This window comes from Pyrgilauda ruficollis, unplaced genomic scaffold, assembly GCF_017590135.1.
Source record: "Pyrgilauda ruficollis isolate IOZ18807 unplaced genomic scaffold, ASM1759013v1 scaffold16, whole genome shotgun sequence".
Classification (NCBI taxonomy): Eukaryota; Metazoa; Chordata; class Aves; order Passeriformes; family Passeridae; genus Pyrgilauda; species Pyrgilauda ruficollis.
Genome location: NW_024514764.1, coordinates 5802241 through 5820730, shown reverse-complemented (window position 1 = coordinate 5820730; position 18490 = coordinate 5802241). Strand labels below are relative to the sequence as shown.

At 38.2% G+C, this 18490-nt stretch overlaps 1 protein-coding gene across 1 annotated transcript; it reads left to right on the top strand.

Annotated features, from left to right (window-relative positions):
- Nucleotides 1–139: 139 nt before the first annotated feature.
- LOC121350857 (transmembrane protein 180-like) lies at nt 140–16843 on the top strand. The gene is made up of 7 exons (XM_041462585.1): nt 140–155; nt 3452–3630; nt 4838–5572; nt 8496–8650; nt 10139–10222; nt 11264–11407; nt 16376–16843. The coding sequence occupies exons 2-7, from the start codon at nt 3478–3480 to the stop codon at nt 16506–16508; spliced, it is 1404 nt and encodes a 467-aa protein (XP_041318519.1). The 5' UTR covers nt 140–155; nt 3452–3477; the 3' UTR covers nt 16509–16843.
- The last annotated feature ends 1647 nt before the right edge of the window (nt 16844–18490 follow it).

Sequence of the window (18490 nt, the reverse complement as noted above, 5' to 3'; positions counted from 1 at the left end):
GGGCAGCCAATGGCGAGCCGCCCGCCGCACAGATCGAAAGGAGACTACACCAATCATAAGGCGAATTTGTATCAAGCGGCCAATGAGAGCAAAGAGAGGGTGGGCCCGGGGCAGCCGCGCCCCGCCCCGCGGTGCGCAGCCTCCCGTCAGAAGAGGTGGGTCGGTGCCGCTGGAAGGGGCGGTGGTCGCCGGCGCTCAGGGGCATTGATGGCGGGGCGCGGCTGCTGAGGGATGTCGGCTGCGGCTTGTGGCGGAGCAGAGCTGGCACAGGCCGGGGTGGGACAGTGCGACTTGGCGTAGGGAAAGCCGAGGCTCCTTGTTGCTCGGTGTTGGGAGCGCTGAGGGAAGAGCCCCTGAGGAGGGGCCCGGCGTGGCGTCCAGGTGCGGGCCGCCTCTCCGCCGGCGTGCGGAAGGGGAGGGCGGAACGGGGAGCCTGCAGTCCGAAAAGGGCTGGCTCCATCCCCGCACGAGCGGCTGCCGCTCGCTCTCGCCTCTTTACCGCACAAAGCGGAGGGAGCCGTGTTTCCTGTCCAGGGACCTGCTGAGAAAAACGAGCGTAACTTCCCTATTGTTAACAGACGAGCCCTTCCAAAGGTGCAGTCCTGCGAGCCCCGTGCCTGGCAGGAGCGCGGCCCCTCAGCGCTCGCAGCGCGGGCTCGGCGCAGCGGGCACGGCCGGTGCCACGGCCCGGCTGCCTCTGTGGGCACCCCCGAGTCTCCCCTCAGTGCTACCCCTCAGGACTAGCAGAGAGTTTATTCTGGTTTCCGTCTTAATGTGGTGCAGTCACGTCAGAAGGATGAGGAAGATCCGTGGGTCCAACCAGTCTGTCAGGGCTGTGAGCATTGCACAGCGGTTTGGGACCCAGAACGGCAGAGCAGGATGTCACCTAGTGCGCCTCAGGCAACGTTTGCTATTATCTCTCGGAATCCACTTTTCTTCTTTAGACTCTTGCTCTAATTTCTTTTAGCCGTTGTCATCCTGCTGTGGGAGAAACGCAGGTAATGTCCCAGTGCATCTCACTGGCCCGAACAGCCTGTTCTTTCGGCCTCTGAGTATTAAGACAGTTGTAACCACTAGAAATTTCTGAAACCGATTTGCCTTCTATGAGTCACAAAATGTTCACCAGTGCTTTAACCTGCTCACTATAAAGGCTGACTATTAAGAAGAGGGAGGGGATGCTCATGCATGATTTCATTGTAGTGCTATTAAAGGGAACATCTGGGGAAGGAAGTGTGGTACCTCAACTTCTAATTGAACCTATTTCATAAACAAGGTGCATGACTAGATGTACCAATTAGGGTAGAGTTGTGTCAGATCCTGCATAGTACAATTACTCATGGTACTAGAGACCAGTTTGTAGATTGTTAGAAAAAAATTTTGGAAGAAATTTCAAATATCTTTCAGATTTTCTGAGGGGACCATTTTTTATTTGTGGCAGAAGGAATCGAGCCAAACAATTTAGAAATGACTGCTGGTAATGTTAGTGTGAAGCACTTTTATTCTTGGTGCTTGTGGAATTTGAAGGAAAGTAAAGTTTCCCAATTCTCCATTTTGAAAACCTGTGCAGGGTGCTCCAGGTAGAAGTAGAGGTGAAATGTCTACCTTTCCAAAAGCCCTAATATCCACTATGTAAATAATTTCATTAAATATATTTGTGAAGGCTTGAAAGAGCAAATGTGACACTTGCCAGTAACATACTCATTGTAATGACTTTCATATTAATATCAAACTTATTTTTAAAAATAAACATTTCAATTGTACATCTTTTCAATAACCTTTTCCTTCATTTTAGGTTTCTCAGTAAAAGATTGTGAAACCAAACTTGCTGCAAAAATGCAAAAATTTTATCCCTTGAAAATGGTATTGTCTTAACAGGTGTAGAAAAAGAAGTTTGAAGGTATACATCATGGTCATTCTCAAGTATTTTAAAAAATCAGTCATATTCTCAGAAATAAATTTGCTTTAATAAAATAAATCCTAGGGTTCCAGTTGTTTGTCAGCTTTACTTTTTTCTTAACTATAAAATAAAGTTACCTACTCTTTGCATCATACCACAGCATCTTCTATATGCAAAAGTGCATCCACACTTTATTTGCTCCTCAAGAGTTCATTTCCCATGTTGGGGGGATGGAGAAACTGCCTGCTCCATCTTCCCAGTCCCTACCTGGTTTGTGGCTTTTGTGTGCTCCTTGCCCGGTGATTCGGAAGTTCCTCCCTTCCTGCACAGCAGCCTTGTAAACCACAGGAAGGCTGGAAAGAGCCTTGGCTTTCATTTCCTGTTTCTTCCATGGTTATTTTTATGAGGAGTTCAGGGAGCTGCTTGTAGAGCTGCTGATCAAGCAGATATTCAAAGTAGGTGTTTTGATGGATATGTGAAAATTGCTTTTACAGTAAAATTGTTAATATGCAGAGAAGCAAAGTGTGAACTATTGCCATAAAGCAGGTTGTAAAGCTCTGCATAGTAAGGCTGAAATTTGAACTTGAGGTAGCAGACAGCTACCTCCAACAGATGTAAAAATGAATAAAGACTCAGTTAAAAACCAGATACCTGGGAGTAATTATGTATTTGGCTTAAAAAATCAAGTATGGTCAAGGGCTACTTTTTGGTAGCTATGAAACAGCTTTAAAAGGTAGAGGTTCCCTGGAACTGGCTCCTTTCATGGCATAGTTTACACCAAACAAGATAATTGATGGAAAAGATCAGCATCTTGAAAATTTGTTGGCTGAATATCTGAATGGTAGATTAAAGAAATCTGTATTCTTGGGCTGAATCTCTGCTACGTGGGCATACATAAAATGCTGTGTGTGCTACTTGCTACTTTTTATTTACATGCACTCTTCCATACCATGAAAATGTTAATTTAAAGGTGTTTTGTTTTAATTGTTTTATGGCTTATTAGGTGAAAATATTGCTTCCATGACTTCTTAACAATTAGTATTTTAAAACAGAAGGGCAAAACTTGGTATTTGTTTTGAAAGAAATATTCACCCTATGTGCATGCTGCATTTGACATTCATAGCATTGGAATACATAAGGATTTGAGTCACTTCATTCCAACACAGTCCATAATTTTAAGAATATACAGCTAGCAAGAACTAAAATGTATGCAATTACTTCGAACTCTATACCAAGATGAGTGTTTGCAATAGCAGGTTTTTAAGTGGAGTCTATGCATCAGTTTTGGAAGGGTTTCTTTCAAATTTTTGTCTACTTGTTCCACTGACTTTTAAGTACTGATTATACTTAGAAATGTCACCTAATAACTTAGTATTTTGGGCTCAGTGTCTTATCACTCAGTAAAATGTGTTTCTGATTTAAAAAAAAAGGAAGAATGGGAACATTTTCCTCCAATAGTACATTTCTGCACCTCTGAAACAAGCAAATCCCCCATGTTATTTTAATTTGGAAGATTATTCTACTAATTGTTGTAATTCTCTTTTGTAACTTGAGGAAGAAGAGAGCTGTACTCTTGGAAGATGAAGATTCTTTGGGGAATTCATGCTAATGCACTGGCATATTCTATGACTACCTTAGGTGCTGGAATGATGAACAGCATTTTTAATTTCTACTACGTTAAGCTCTTCCTAAACCAATACAAAATTTCAGAAACAGGATTTCATGTAGCACAGGTACTGTACAATGGAATATTTTGATTACCATGTTGTGCTGTGCGTCAGTGTTATTACAACAAAGTGATCCTTTTAATGACAGATGAATTTTGGAATCATTGCAATTAATTAACAGTAAATTATCTTTGACTTTAGTTAATCCATAAGCAACGGAACTTACACATAAAGCACATAATTTACAGACTGTAAAAATCTCCAGACTTAATTGCTGAAAAGAGTTTTACATTTGATAGCTTGAAGTAATTTTCTAAACTGATTTTGCACCTCAGCTCCATAGATAAGTTTGACATTAGTGCTTTCCTATGAAGTGTTTAAGTACTTAAATTCTGCATTTATCCTGCAAGTCATTATCCATGTGAGTAACTCACATTGTAAATGGTATCCTGAAAGTAATGGGCCAGCTCATGTTTTGAATTAACTTACTGTGAGAATAATATCTGAGCTTTGCAGGATGAAAGCCCAGATTTATAAGGTTTTGAAAGAGTGGAGTCTTAGAGACAGTTTATTTCACACGTAGTTGGTCACCTACCTACTTACTCAATCTTATTTTTTCAAAATTTCTATAAACCTATGAATGCACATAAGAATTTGTTTTAGAGTCTATTTTGACTCTCAGTGGCTGTTACTAAGTCCTAAGTAGCTGTACTAAGACTCCAAGACCTGTTCTACTCTGAGTAGCTTTTCTATGTTATGGTTGTGTTCGAGGGTCCCAGGACGAGGAGAGAGATGAGAATCTTGACTCCATGTTTCAGAAGGCTGATTTATTATATTATGATATTATATTATATTAAAATGCTATACTAAAACTGTACTAAAAAGAATATAGAGAAAAGATCCATCAGAAGGCTAGAAAGAAAAGGCAAGGAATGAATTACAAAATCCTGTGACTGCTCACAGCCTCGACACAGGTGGCTGTGATTGGTCATCAAGTGAAAACAATCCACATGGACCAATCTAAGATGCACCTGTTGGTAAACAATGTCCAGACCTTATTCCACAGCCATCAGATAGTTAATTGTTTACATCTCTTTTCTGAGGCTTCTCAGCTAGGAGAAAAATCCTAGCAAATAATTTTTCAGAAAATATCATGGTGACGCTATGTGTTTATTTATTGTCTGAATTGAAGTTTCTTTTAAATAAATATGCTGTGTTTGCATAATCTCTGTGGAAGAATGCCAGCAGTGACAAATCCCCTTGCTTGTGGCAGGTCGTGTTCATGATCTGGAACGCCATCAACGATCCCCTTTTCGGCTACATTCAGGACAACTCCCGGCTGAAGTGCTGCGCGAGGCGCCAGTTCTCCATTTTGTACGGAGCCCCTCTGTACGGCCTGGCCTTCCTGCTGCCGTGGTTCCCCTGGAGGCGCTACCAGGAGGGCGACTGGCTGTGCGGCCTGCACCTCACCGTCGCGCTGTGCGCCTTCGACGGCCTGCTGACCTTCGTGCTGCTGGCGCAGTGCGCGCTCTTCGCCGAGAGCTCCACCAGGCACGACGGCCGGCTCAGGCTCATCAAGTACAACCAGGTGGCCACGCTGATCGGCTCCAGCAGCGTTCTGTTCTGCGGGCTCGTTTCGGATAATATGGAAAACTTCGCTTCTTTTCAGGCGTTCGCTGTTTTGGTCGCAGCGCTGGCGACAGCCTGTATGTGTTGCACAGGTAAATACAGCACGAGTCAGTATGAGCAGAGGGACGTTCATACAGAGGATGCTAATCTGGAAAACAGTGGTGGAGCTTTCTCCTTGGCTTCAGTAGTTTCATTGACCAAACAGATCATGACAGAGAAGAACTTTCTGTGTTTTGTAACAATGAACTTCTTCCAAGTCTTCCACCTAGCCTTCTACAACAATTTTATGATGATCTTTGCGGATAATCTTATTCCTAAGGATGTCCTTTCTTCCTCAGTAAGAAGTATCATGTATGGAGCAGGTTTTATTTGTCCTCAGGTAGGCAGTCATATTTTATTTCTGAATATGAAAACCTGGTGTTTTAGTAGTTCACAGTATCCATTTAATGCTTGAAAAATGCTGTATTTGGCATAAGGCATTTGCCAAAATGAGTACTAAATGTCACTCCCCAGTGCTCTAGAAGAAGAAAGTACCTCAGTGCAGGCTGATCAAGTGTAAGAGGTAGAGAGAGCAGACAGACCGGCTGGTGGAACATGTGTTTAAAACAATGTGAGACTTGAGTAGGCAAGGAATGAATGTTTTGTATCCTCCAGCACTTATCATACCTAAGCGTGAAGGAATGAAAAACATGGCCAAGATCAAGCATTTCTAAAGCAAAATCTACAGAATTCTGAATTCTTTTTTGGGTTTGTTTTGTTTTCCAATGCTGTGTATTACAAATTGAAGACTAAGCTCTTCTTCAAGAAGTTTCTGAAATAATATGTTCAAAATACCAGCAAAAAATTAGAAAGTATGAAAGGCATTGTTAAAATATGTAGTATCTCAGTCATGGTAACCAAACAAAACTCTAAATAGCTGCTTTTGAAGAATAATACACTCCCATTTGTTTTGTTGATTGGTCTCTTGGTCAGCAGTATTTATGGGGAAGAGAGACATACTTTTAAGAGCCCAGTCAGTGATGAGGGGAGGAATAATGAACTGAAAAGAGAAAGAGAACCCAAAAGGGTAATGTGTGAAAACAAGCAGCAAAAGTATATACCCACAGAATTTGACCATACTTGTCTGCAGTAAATAAAAAATTCCTCAATTCATTGCCTTCTAACTTCTTTCTCTAGATCTTTAAAAACTTTCTCTGTGTTTACCTGTTGGATGCTGAAAGTTAGGGTACTCAAAATAGGAGTATCATAGGTGCTGATGGTGTTCAGCATTTTTTTTAAATGAGGCTGTTACATTCATTAAATTGTAATGAGTTTTGATAAGTAATATGTATAAGATAAATGAAAATGCAACTGGAATTCACAGCTCAATTTCAGTTCCCATTTGGGCTTTTGCATATAAAACATATAGATCCTGAACATACCTTCTGTTCTATAACTATAATTTCAACTTTTGTCCTTATCACAGCTTTAATAGTTTTGGGGTTTTCCCCTGTACCTCAGACAGTTAGGTAATGAACTGTTAGGTAATGAACTTTGGAAATAAATCAGAAGCTACAGAAGTTAGGAAAGCTTAAATAATTTTACACTTGATATATAGCAATCACTTTTATTGATAAAATCAGTGTGACAGTGTGAAAAGAACAATCTTTCAGAAAATGCGTCCCTCTCTGCTCCCCAGAGACTCTTTGTCTGGAAGGTCACTGAACCGTAGAGGGTTTGCTGTGACCTTATTTTTCTCAGGTTTTGTCCCTTTGAGCTCATGATACAATAAGAGAATTCTCTGATGGCAATGTCCTGAACTTCACTTACTGGAAAAACACCCGACCCTTGTGAAATAACGCTCATTTTTATGAACTCTGCTTCAGTGGCCTCTACTAGAATTCAGCTTCTGACTTAGGTTCCTTCTAGTAGTGGATGTGAGGAACACAACCTGCCCACAAGGAAAATGTTGCTGTAACATAGACAAACAACTTTGAATTTGCATCATTGTTAGTATTTTCCTTACAAACACACAGTCTTAAAGACGTGCAAGTAGTGAGGAATTTTCTAAGTCATAAGTACTTCCTGAGACAGGGTTATTTTGCAATTACAGGGAGACAGGAACATGGTGTTTACAATAGCAGGCATTACACGATCCCTTAGTATCTCTAGTGGAGGCACTTTTCAGCAAAATCCCTGAAAAAAGCCAAGGGGAGGAGTATGTTTTAAATTTCTTATAACAAGCTATTTTTCTTATACCACCTTTCCAGATTTGTTTTACCTCCCTGATCAAGTAGAAATCTTGAGCTTTTTGAACAAAAGCATTTGCCATGGTAATCTTTGTCTGACCGTAGCATCCTAGTTTTATTTGTCATGTTAAAGCAGTTCAGTGTGGGAACAATTGTACAAGGAAATTCTTTCCTGTTCTTCATCTGAATATTACACAGTTCATCTCTGTAACACAGAAGAAAGGAGAAAATGTGGATCGTTATACAGATCCACAGATGTTTTTTGTAGGTTTGTGACAGAGATGAGGACCATGTTCATGTAGATGGTGACAAAGGCCCATATAACAAAAAGAACATAATTCATTACAGAATGTCCTATTGAAACTGAAAAGTGAGGAACAATGAAGAACTTAAATTTTGTTCATACTATAATCAGCACTTAATACCATTTTCATGAATTAGCCAGTCACTAGATTCTCAGAATCTAGTCCTTGCCAAGAATGGCAAAATTAAAACTCAGCCATGCACAAGCACTGGCCTCTGCCTTTCTCTGCTTGCTAGTAAAGCCTCTAACTTGCTTAGTTAAAGCTGTCCTGGTGAGCTTGCTTTGACAACTTAAAAATCGTGCCTGATTTCTATAAATGTCAATGAGAATAGTAATATTAATGAAAAAGCAATTACTGAAAATACATCTTTTCATCAGTTACACGGCAAGATGCTTGATTTACAGTTACCATACTGCAAAGCTAATACTTTAAGGGATATCAAAAGTAAAGATCAAAAGTAAAGATGAGCATTAAATAATAGTTAGGCATTCTGGGGAACTGTTTCTCTCAGGATATAGCAGTTCTCTAGTTTTTGAGTGAAAGGAGGCTGTACCTAGTAGAAGTGGCATAGAATGAGCCAGTAGAGAATTGTCTTTGTTCAATTTATGTTTGTTTTTTTTTTTTAATTTTGTTAAGTTTCCCTTCTTAGGACCATTGTTTAGTCTTTAAAGGGTATTAATCATATCAGGTCTGTGTTTTATAGTTCTCCTAATGCTGAGACACTGTACTGTATCTTTTCATCCTATATGTGTATATATTATCTTTTCAGTGCCTTGTTCTTCTCAGTCATGCTTTGTTGAAGAAGTTGGGTTATTACAGAATCATCCTGTTTTCCTTTTACTATGAAGGAGTAGCTGCTGCTGTCATGTGTCTTCTAGGGCAAGAACACTATTATCTGCTGGCATTTTATGTCACAACAAACATGTAAGTAAATCCACTCCCCTGTTCATAGACACAGCTGAAATACTTCTAATAGAGTAGATATTTGCTTTTATTACCATGAAGATTCTGCCTCTGCTTTCATGGTTTTCATTCTGTTTCACTTACCAGAAAAGTTGAAACTCCAATTACAGCTTTTTTTTTTTTTTTTTTTTTTTTTTTTTTTTTTTTTTTCCCTGGCTTTAATTTTATTCTGTTTCAGCTTTTATTTTCTGCTTGAAATAAAAAAAAGTCTAAAATGCAAAACAGCAATTACAGTTTGCAGGCACATGCCTCCAGTCACTTTAACCTGAGATGCAAGGGAGGAGAATCTCTTGTTTTCCACAGACAGGGAAGAGCTCAGGAGGAAACAGTCTCTCTCCCCAGGGACTGCTTGCTGGGAAAGCTCAGACCTCACCCTGTGCTGCAGGAACACTTGTGTGCTGCACTGCAGGCAGCCAGGGCTAACTCAGGTGTCTGTCGGGTAACCAGCACTGAGCCCATTCCCACTGGTGCTCAGCAGTAAGATGCCAAGCTGTAGTATTTTCACATAAATACATAATGATACATGGAAAACCTTATTTCAAGGTAAAGAGCTGTTTGTATCAGAATACTGTTGCAGCAGTTTTTATTTCTTCATGTTCTCTTTCATTGTTGTCTTTCTCCATGTTCTTTCCTTCCCTCTTTTTCTTCATCTTTCCCTCCCCACCCCATTTTCTTTCTTATTTTCAGTATTGCAGTCGTGGGCTACTCTAACACTGAATTGTGTGAACAATAAATTGAATTTCGTTATCTGCATGTTTTAAATGATGAAGATGTGTTTTGATTTCTCCAGGAAAAAATTCTGAGGTACCTAAAGACTGTATGTTTGAAGTGCTATTTGTTCAAAGTACCTTGTTAGTAAAAGCTCATCCTACCCAAAATTTAATGACACAGAAATTGTAATATTTTAGTTTATTGTTTCATTTGGCTATTTGTTAACAATCAGCTTTGTATGTGTGTGTTTCTGTGTGTGTGTTGCATGTCTATATGCATCTATATACACTGTAAATACAGATCTAGGAATGCATGTAAACTATTCTTTCTATTCTAATTCTTCCACCTTGAAGTTTATCTTCCACATGGTCATGTCTTTTCCAGACTTCAAGAGCAAATTTTCAGTTTCCCCTTTTTCTGAGGTGTTTGTTTTCTCCTGATCATTTAAAATGACATTTGCTGATAATGCTAAATTTATTGTCAGAGTGTTCACAACCTTTTACACCAATGTCCAGCAAAAAAAAAGAAGAAAACCCCGCATTTTTAGGTTTGCATATTGATTTCTAATTCTCAACTAAGAACAGATCTGGTAATGCCTTCATGTTTTAAGGAACATCTCAGCTTTGTGTGTTTGCAGAATATCTGTGTTGGTGTGTTTGTGTTTGAATGTCAGTTACAATTTCATTATAAAGTGAATATAAGAACTGTGAACATCTTCAATATTTTGTTTTTCTTTAGGGTAATTGTGCAAGCTTCATTTAGCTTGTTCAATTTGCCTTTGGCAGATATTGTTGATGCAGATTTAATAAAGCACAAGAGGAGGTATGTCAGTCATTACAGTTTGGTTTTTTTAACATGCTGTTTGCCTTATTACTCTGGTAATAAATTATGTCAAAGTAAAGACAGTAAATGATCTGGGATCCTTGATACAGAAGTACATTTTGCAAAAGCAGTTTAGCATAAATGAAGATCAGAACTTGAGTAAAGTTTCCTGCAGTTACTTCAGTAGAGTCATTTAAACAGATTCTTAGGTCATTTTTCTTTTTTCTTATACTATAATATGTGCCAAGTCCTTCCAATTTTTGTGGCTTTATTTTTGTTAGCTTCAATTGAATTACTTTGTAACCAGGTACATCTATAATCATGTATGGAATTTTCTGAATGAGGCCTTTCCAAGATGGAAAAGGTGTTAAGAAAGCTTTGCCTATGCTAGGTAAAATGCACATTTCAAAGTCTAACTGGTTCCTTTATCTCCCTGAAATAAAAGTGATGAAACCTGCTGCAGAATAGCATATTGCAACTCACTGATCTTTTGGATTTTTATCCAAAAGTGCACATAACTTCCTGTTGGTTCAATCAATTGTTATGTAAGTGCAGATTCACTCCTGTTAAAGAACTTGCCCCTCAAATGGAAGATCTGTTGTTTTCATGAGGAAAAAAATGCCTAATTTCTGGCCTATGCATGCAAAATCTTCAGTTGTAATTAATTCTCCATGCACTGTTCAGTCTAATTTAACTTCAGTAATTACTCAAAGTGCACAAAGTTGAATTTAAGTACGAGTCACTTCAGAATTAGGGCCAAGCTGTGTCTATGTATATATGTGTGTATATATTTATATATATACTCATACACACACCCCGTAGAGTTTGTAACTTTTAATTTCCAAATAAATTTAAATTTTATTATGAGAGTGGATCCGTTTGCTATAATGTGTGAACTAGATAAATCTAATAAATCTAAGGATCATGATATTTAGAATTTGCATATTAACAGGATTTCAAGCTTTTTAAAATCACAATTGTAATTAATGCACTAATAAGTTTGTGTTGTGCAATAATTTGTTTTTTCCCCAAATATTTTAGATTGCCACTTTCCTCTATGGTTTTTGGTACCAATGCTTTATTTACCAAGCCTGCCCAGTCTTTGGCTCCAATGGTTGTGGTTACCATACTAAATCATTATGGATATTATAACCTGAATAATGTACCTGGTCATCCTGATATAAGGTGAGTTCAAAAGAGATACTTTAAATCTTAGAAAATAATGTGAAATACTCCTGTGATCTAAAAAGAAAATTGATCAGGAATTGATTTGCATCAAATGCACTTCAAAAATATAAGCACTTTAAAATACTTATCAGTTGTTTTTGTCTGTGTAGAAATGTTTTTTTTAAAGAGTAAATAATTTATTAAACACTATACATGAGGATATCTACCTAATTTTGAAAAGCAAAGGATACCTTTCATCCCCTAGCTTTTTGCAATAAAGGAAGAAAATGTTAGAGATCACCTAATGGCTCAAATTAAGATACATGTTGTCCTGGCATCTGAATTTTGTTTACCTCATAAACCTACTTCCTTAAATATATAATATAAAATGTTAAATATATAATATAAAATGTTAATCAGATTTCTTTTTTTTTGAGAGAAAGCAGTACAATCACTGGAGGGAGACACTTTGCCTCGAGTAGGAGTGTATCATTTTGGCTCCAGTTCTCCTTACCATTCTCATGCTAATGATTGCATTTCAGTCCCTGGAGACCTTAATACAGCATAAAGCTGTGGTTGCTGGTTAGTTGGACATGTGTGGGCTTTTATAAAAATAAATTAACAAGGAATAACCACACTGAAAGGGTCACGGGCTGTATTTATGACCATCAGGAGGAAGTGGCAACATAAGGAATAACTGAAGTCAGGGCTAAATGGAAAATTCAGTCCTGATTAGGATTTACTTGAGGGAACAGCATGCATATCCTGAGAGCTACAAAGCTCTCCTAAACTTTGAGTAAAAACCTAAAGGAACAGATAAGCACAATTATAAAAATGAACTTTTGTGGAGATAGCTCCTGAGGGAGAGAGGTCTGGTTATGTGTCAGGGTTAGGAGAACATTCCATATTTGAGGAATTTTCTAAAAAAATGTATGAGGACAAGCATGACATAAAAGAACAACAGGTGGTCTTCAGAAAAGCATCTAGACAGAAGCAAGGGCAGCTTAAGTTGAGGCTATGTGTGAGAACAGCTTATTTTAATGCATTCTGTAGATAGCCAGTGAGATGATGTGAAGAGGACATGAACTTCATTATAATGTCAAATAAGATGAGTGATTTTTGCAGAAGAACTGGATGTGGATATGAGAGGGCTGAATATATTCATCTTGATGATTCAGAGAAATTCAGATTTGAAACATAAAAACTGCAGTTCTGATCCCTTTCAATCAGAGAAATGATCCCTTTGTGGATGGATTTTAAATCACAGTAGTCATAAATCTTTTCTGCCTGGTAAATAGCCCCTGGACTATAGCAACAATAAATTTATTATATAGAGGTTGAAATACTTGGAGTGCTCAATCTATAAATCCTCTGTTTTCACTTGAGTCATGCTGAAATCTTACTTATTTCACTGGGGCCAGGAACAGCATAAAACATACAAAGCTGAGATTAGTGAATCAGAGCATCTGAAATATATATTTCTCTTGCCCATCCTTTCAAAAATAATTTCTTAAATCTGAAGCAGTTTGCCTGTGTTTCCTGTATATGTAGTGTGTGAATGGGTTTCCTTTGCTTGCAAATGGAGTACAGGGTTGATACACAATCCATGAAGACCAGAAAGCTCAAAGTTGTTTGTAGGGAGTCAGTTTGCCCTTGGCGCTGTTCTCAGACCATTGACTGAGCTAAAACTGCTTACATATATATATATATATATATATATATATAAACCTATTGGCAGATCTCATATTTCAGCCACAGGCTGAAAATAAAAAACCAGTTAAAATACACTTACCCCAGGACAAAGTTGTTTGAGGACAAACAGAAATTAAATACAAGAGATTGTTTAAAATACACCCAAACTGTTTTGGGGAAAAGAAAGCTTTTCACACATGTGAATTGTATAAAATGAAGTATTATGACCCATTCCAATACAATCTCAGCTCTGTCCTTCCTCCTTCTCCAAAGCTGGCAATATCTATTAAGTGCTTTGGAAAGCATTTGCTTTATTAGGTGTAGTGGCAGTGAATTGTGAAGATAGTACAGAGGACCCTTATTCTGCATTAAAAAAATGTTTGGGCCCTGAATAAATATGTCTGAAGAGTTTCCAGCAATGTTGTTTACTGGGACAAAGCAGAATATGCAGTCTATACACTATTTGCTGCATTCTGAATTATTTTTAATAATTAATTTTACTAACAGTTATTACTTTTTCTTGAACTGAGAGTTAAACTGTAGCAGCAATGATGGAGCAGTTAATCCAGGAAAGCTCCAGGCACAGTAAGGACAATAAAATCATCTGTAATAGCCAGCATGGCTCCACCAAGGGGAAGTGATGCTTGACCAACTTGATAAACTTCTACAGTGAAATGACTTGCCTGGTGGGCAGGGGAAGGCAGTGGAGATTGCCTGCCTGGGCTGCATTCCTCATGACCAGGATGATGGGGCAGGATGGACCCTCAGGAAGTTTGGGGATGACACAAAGCTGGGGCTGTGGCACGTGCACAGAGGGTCACACTGCCATTGGGGGGATCTCAGCAGGCTGGAGAATGGGCTGGAATTAGGCACAGTCCTGCAGCAGGGCAAAGGTGATCCTTCCCCTCTGCTGACACGTTGTGCCACATCCTTAGGAAGTGTGGTCACTGCACAGAAGTTAAGCACTTTGTCATGGAAAGTGGTTTGTAATACCTTTAAAATTTGAGCAGTACTTTGCAGAATGGAGTGTCCTGGTTTTTTCATTCGTCCATCATCATAGCAAAGCAGTACATGCCCTGTATGGCTTGAGATGTGTTTTGTTCTTGTTTGGGTTTGGGGTTTTTTTGGTATTTTTTTTAGTTTGGCTTGATTTTTTTTTTTTACTTTGCCATGGAAAACTGGCCTAGTTTAAAACCTCCCTCTTCTGGAGAGCCACTGCAACTACCACCAGCTTCTCTTGAGAGTGCTTTTCAAATTCATTCTTCAGAATAAAGTTATTTGGCAGCAATTCTTCATTATTTATTGAAGGCACTTTAAACTGTTAATGCTTTCATATTGAATTACTGAACTACCTGACATTCTGTTCAGAGTGATTTTAGGGCTGTTTAGGGAAACACTGTATGTTTTATTCCTGTGTGTGGAAAAAAAAAAAAAAAAAGGTAGATGTGGAAATTTCTGAAGTTACTTGTTTGGCTGTAATTGTGATAAAATTCTGCTCTTGATTTATCCCAGTCCCTTAATGAAATATTTTCCCATTCCTTGTTTGTGTATTATATTTTTTCATAATTCCTTCAATAACTTAAGGTTTTACAATACCACAGGTAATATTATTTTCTTAAATCAGCATCATCCCAGTGAAACCAAATCAGGATTGCAGAGTGTGAGTGATTTTGCAGATGTTCTTTGTGTAAAGATGGAATAATGTTAGCACCGAAAACTGCAATCCTCTTTAGTGTGCAGAGCAGGCCAAATGCAAGCCCCAACATCCTGTTAACTGTGTCTGAGTCCTGTTCTCATCATTAGGTGGTTATTAATGTGTCTGTGGCTCCCTGCTGGCACTGCTCCTGCAGTCCCTGGGGGCAGCTGTGCCAGAGCTGTGCATGATGTGGGCTCCTTCCCCTGTAGGTGCACTGGAAATGCAGCTGGATACCGGCCAGTAAACAACTCCAAATGGTAAATTATTGTCACTGCCAATAAACATTGGCTATGGACCAGTGGCCTGCTAGTGAACATTTCCAGCCACAAATGCAATTGCCCGAGTGATTAAGTGATTCACTTGTGAGCCTGTGGGCTTTTGTTTTCTTATGTAGCATTAGCATGTACATGGTTTGAGATAAACTGTGCTCATTTATGAGCCTGTGTCTGTACTAAGGACAGAATCTGGGCTTTGTTGGAGGTTGCAAACATTTTTTCTGTTAAACTGAGTGAGACATGAGTTGATTCTTTCATGATTCAGAGGAGCTCTTAGGTTTTATTCAGAAAGCTGCTCAAGGTTTGGGGGATTTTTCACAGATTTTAGTTTTTTTGGACCATGTCCATAGCTGTTCTGTGAGTCTCTTATCTCATCCATGAATGCTAAGGAAAAAAATTAGAAAGGAACATAAACTGCCTCATGGAGAGAAAGTTCACTTAGGGGCTGTTTCTCAGCTTGAGTTGACTTTCCTGATATTTAAGTAATTAGAATCCCATAATTAACAGAATGCAAGTAGATAATGATTCCTACTAGATGAATGCCAAAATGCATGCTTTGAGCTGTCAGAAACCATACTGCTCATAAAAGGGAGCTCACTTAATTCCTGTATTTTCTTGCTTCATTCATATTTGCTGATGCTTTTATTTATTTTTCATTAGAGAATATTTAAATGAGGAAATGCCATGCATTCATTACATAAAAAGAAAACTGGTGTTGATTTCACATTTGTTCTTTCTATGGCTTATATTATCTTGTAATCACTTATTTTAAAACCAAATGAAATAAGGCATGATATTTCAAATGGCCCTTGAAACCACACCTGAATTTTGTGCAATTATCATTACTTTTATCTAGCATTCAGCATCTAAAACATCACACTATGTGGATAATTAGAGCACAGATTTCAACTCAAATAAATTAATTTCATGTTCAAATGTTTGCTTCCATTTTCTACTTTTCTTTCTCTTCCAAATTTTACTAAATCTTTTTGGATGCTCTGTTCTATAATTGGACGAAATTTGCTTAAATTGATTCCTATATTACATAATCAGGAAAGTAGTCAACTGGATTTCGTAGGTTGTATTAAAATTAACTCTTTCTGTGCTAATTGTCTGAATTCCTCCCACCTAGAGAAAACAATATATAATACATATCTGTATGTAGAATTAGAAAATACACAAGATATTTCTATTTCTTTTATTTAGAATTGACTGTACAGTAGCATGTCTATGTGTTTATAAAGAGAATGATTTAAAAATAACTTGTTTAGTGACCATGGAAGTTAATCTTCACATTGAAAGCTGTGTTCTCATTTGTTTCAGTAGGTCATTTTTAGATCTCCATGATGCCATGTTCTACCTGGTCTGTCTGGTTCCCCTCTGCATTGCAGTCCTGCAGATCCTCACCTGGACTCCCTTTTCCATCCAGAACAGCCACCTGGCAGCTCCACAGTAATTATGGAGCCAGTGCATCTTCTGGTAAACCACAAGAGAGTTCAGTAAGTTTTTCATGTGAGAAAGCAAAATTGCAAGGATGAAACACAGTTTGAGCTGTTTCATTCAGTCTCTATAGACTGTGACTCACAATCAGCCTTAATGCTGAGCCTACACAAGTTTTTCCTAGTTCAGTTGCTTTCTGTTAATGGGTTTTATCCTTAATTACTTTATTTAAAGTAATTTCTGGTATGTAATGATTCCTGTTAACTTATTTGAAGAAAGGATGTGGCAGATTAGGGAAAGGGATCCCAACCCAGCACCTGGAATTCAAAGGAACTGTATTTTCTCAAGCCTACTGGTAGATTAATTTTGCCATACTGATAAAATGGCAGATCTCTGAAGTTAATCTGGAAATTCAGCATCTAAAACATCACACTATGTGGATAATTAGAGCACAGATTTCAACTCAAATAAATTAATTTCATGTTCAAATGTTTGCTTCCATTTTCTACTTTTCTTTCTCTTCCAAATTTTACTAAATCTTTTTGGATGCTCTGTTCTATAATTGGACGAAATTTGCTTAAATTGATTCCTATATTACATAATCAGGAAAGTAGTCAACTGGATTTCGTAGGTTGTATTAAAATTAACTCTTTCTGTGCTAATTGTCTGAATTCCTCCCACCTAGAGAAAACAATATATCATATATATCACATATCTGTATGTAGAATTAGAAAATACACAAGATATTTCTATTTCTTTTATTTAGAATTGACTGTACAGTAGCATGTCTATGTGTTTATAAAGAGAATGATTTAAAAATAACTTGTTTAGTGACCATGGAAGTTAATCTTCATATTAAAAGCTGTGTTCTCATTTGTTTCAGTAGGTCATTTTTAGATCTCCATGATGCCATGTTCTACCTGGTCTGTCTGGTTCCCCTCTGCATTGCAGTCCTGCAGATCCTCACCTGGACTCCCTTTTCCATCCAGAACAGCCACCTGGCAGCTCCACAGTAATTATGGAGCCAGTGCATCTTCTGGTAAACCACAAGAGAGTTCAGTAAGTTTTTCATGTGAGAAAGCAAAATTGCAAGGATGAAACACAGTTTGAGCTGTTTCATTCAGTCTCTATAGACTGTGACTCACAATCAGCCTTAATGCTGAGCCTACACAAGTTTTTCCTAGTTCAGTTGCTTTCTGTTAATGGGTTTTATCCTTAATTACTTTATTTAAAGTAATTTCTGGTATGCAATGATTCCTGTTAACTCATTTGAAGAGAGGATGTGGCAGATTAGGGAAAGGGATCCCAACCCAGCACCTGGAATTCAAAGGAACTGTATTTTCTCAAGCCTACTGGTAGATTAATTTTGCCATACTGATAAAATGGCAGATCTCTGAAGTTAATCTGGAAGATCCCAGTGGACATCCCTCATGGATGGCAGGGAGAAAAAAATTTAGATGCTGTCTAGCTGGCCAGTATCAAGACAGATCTGACAGCTACCAAGGGAAGATCCAAGAGTAATTAACTACCCTGTGAAAGTCTGTGTAAGGCTAAAGAAGAAAATGATTCAGATGCTGTTCAGTGTTGCTCAATATGGGAAAAGCTCAGTAAGTCCTCACTGGCTTTCAGAATCTCTGGTTGGTGTAAGGTCAATGCAGTTTACTGGTTTGAAATGGGAAAATAATTTAATTTTGAAGGTATCCTATAGTTAGTGCCTCACACAGAATGTCATCGTGGCAAGGGCAGCATTAGTCTGTGGATGTAGGGTTCTCTTGGACAAATGTAGGCACACACAGTTACTGAACCAAGCTCTACCTGTTCACTGGTGTTACTTTGGCTAACTCATTTGGTGTGTGATTATTTAAGTTAATTTCTGAATCATCAAGTTGAAGTTAGTTAATTTCTGATTAATTCTTATTGGTTAAGATTTTAAATGAATCCTGTGATTTTTATAAAATAAAGGGTTTTTGACCAAAATTTAGAAACATTGAGTCCTCT

Bases quoted from the DNA above. Each gene is read 5' to 3' on its own strand.
- LOC121350857 (XM_041462585.1), top strand. From the start codon at position 3,478: ATGAAGATTCTTTGGGGAATTCATGCTAATGCACTGGCATATTCTATG. The intron at 5,573-8,495 runs GTAGGCAGTCAT...TTATCTTTTCAG, and splicing joins CAGGTTTTATTTGTCCTCAG to TGCCTTGTTCTTCTCAGTCA. The intron at 8,651-10,138 runs GTAAGTAAATCC...GTTTTTCTTTAG, and splicing joins TTTTATGTCACAACAAACAT to GGTAATTGTGCAAGCTTCAT.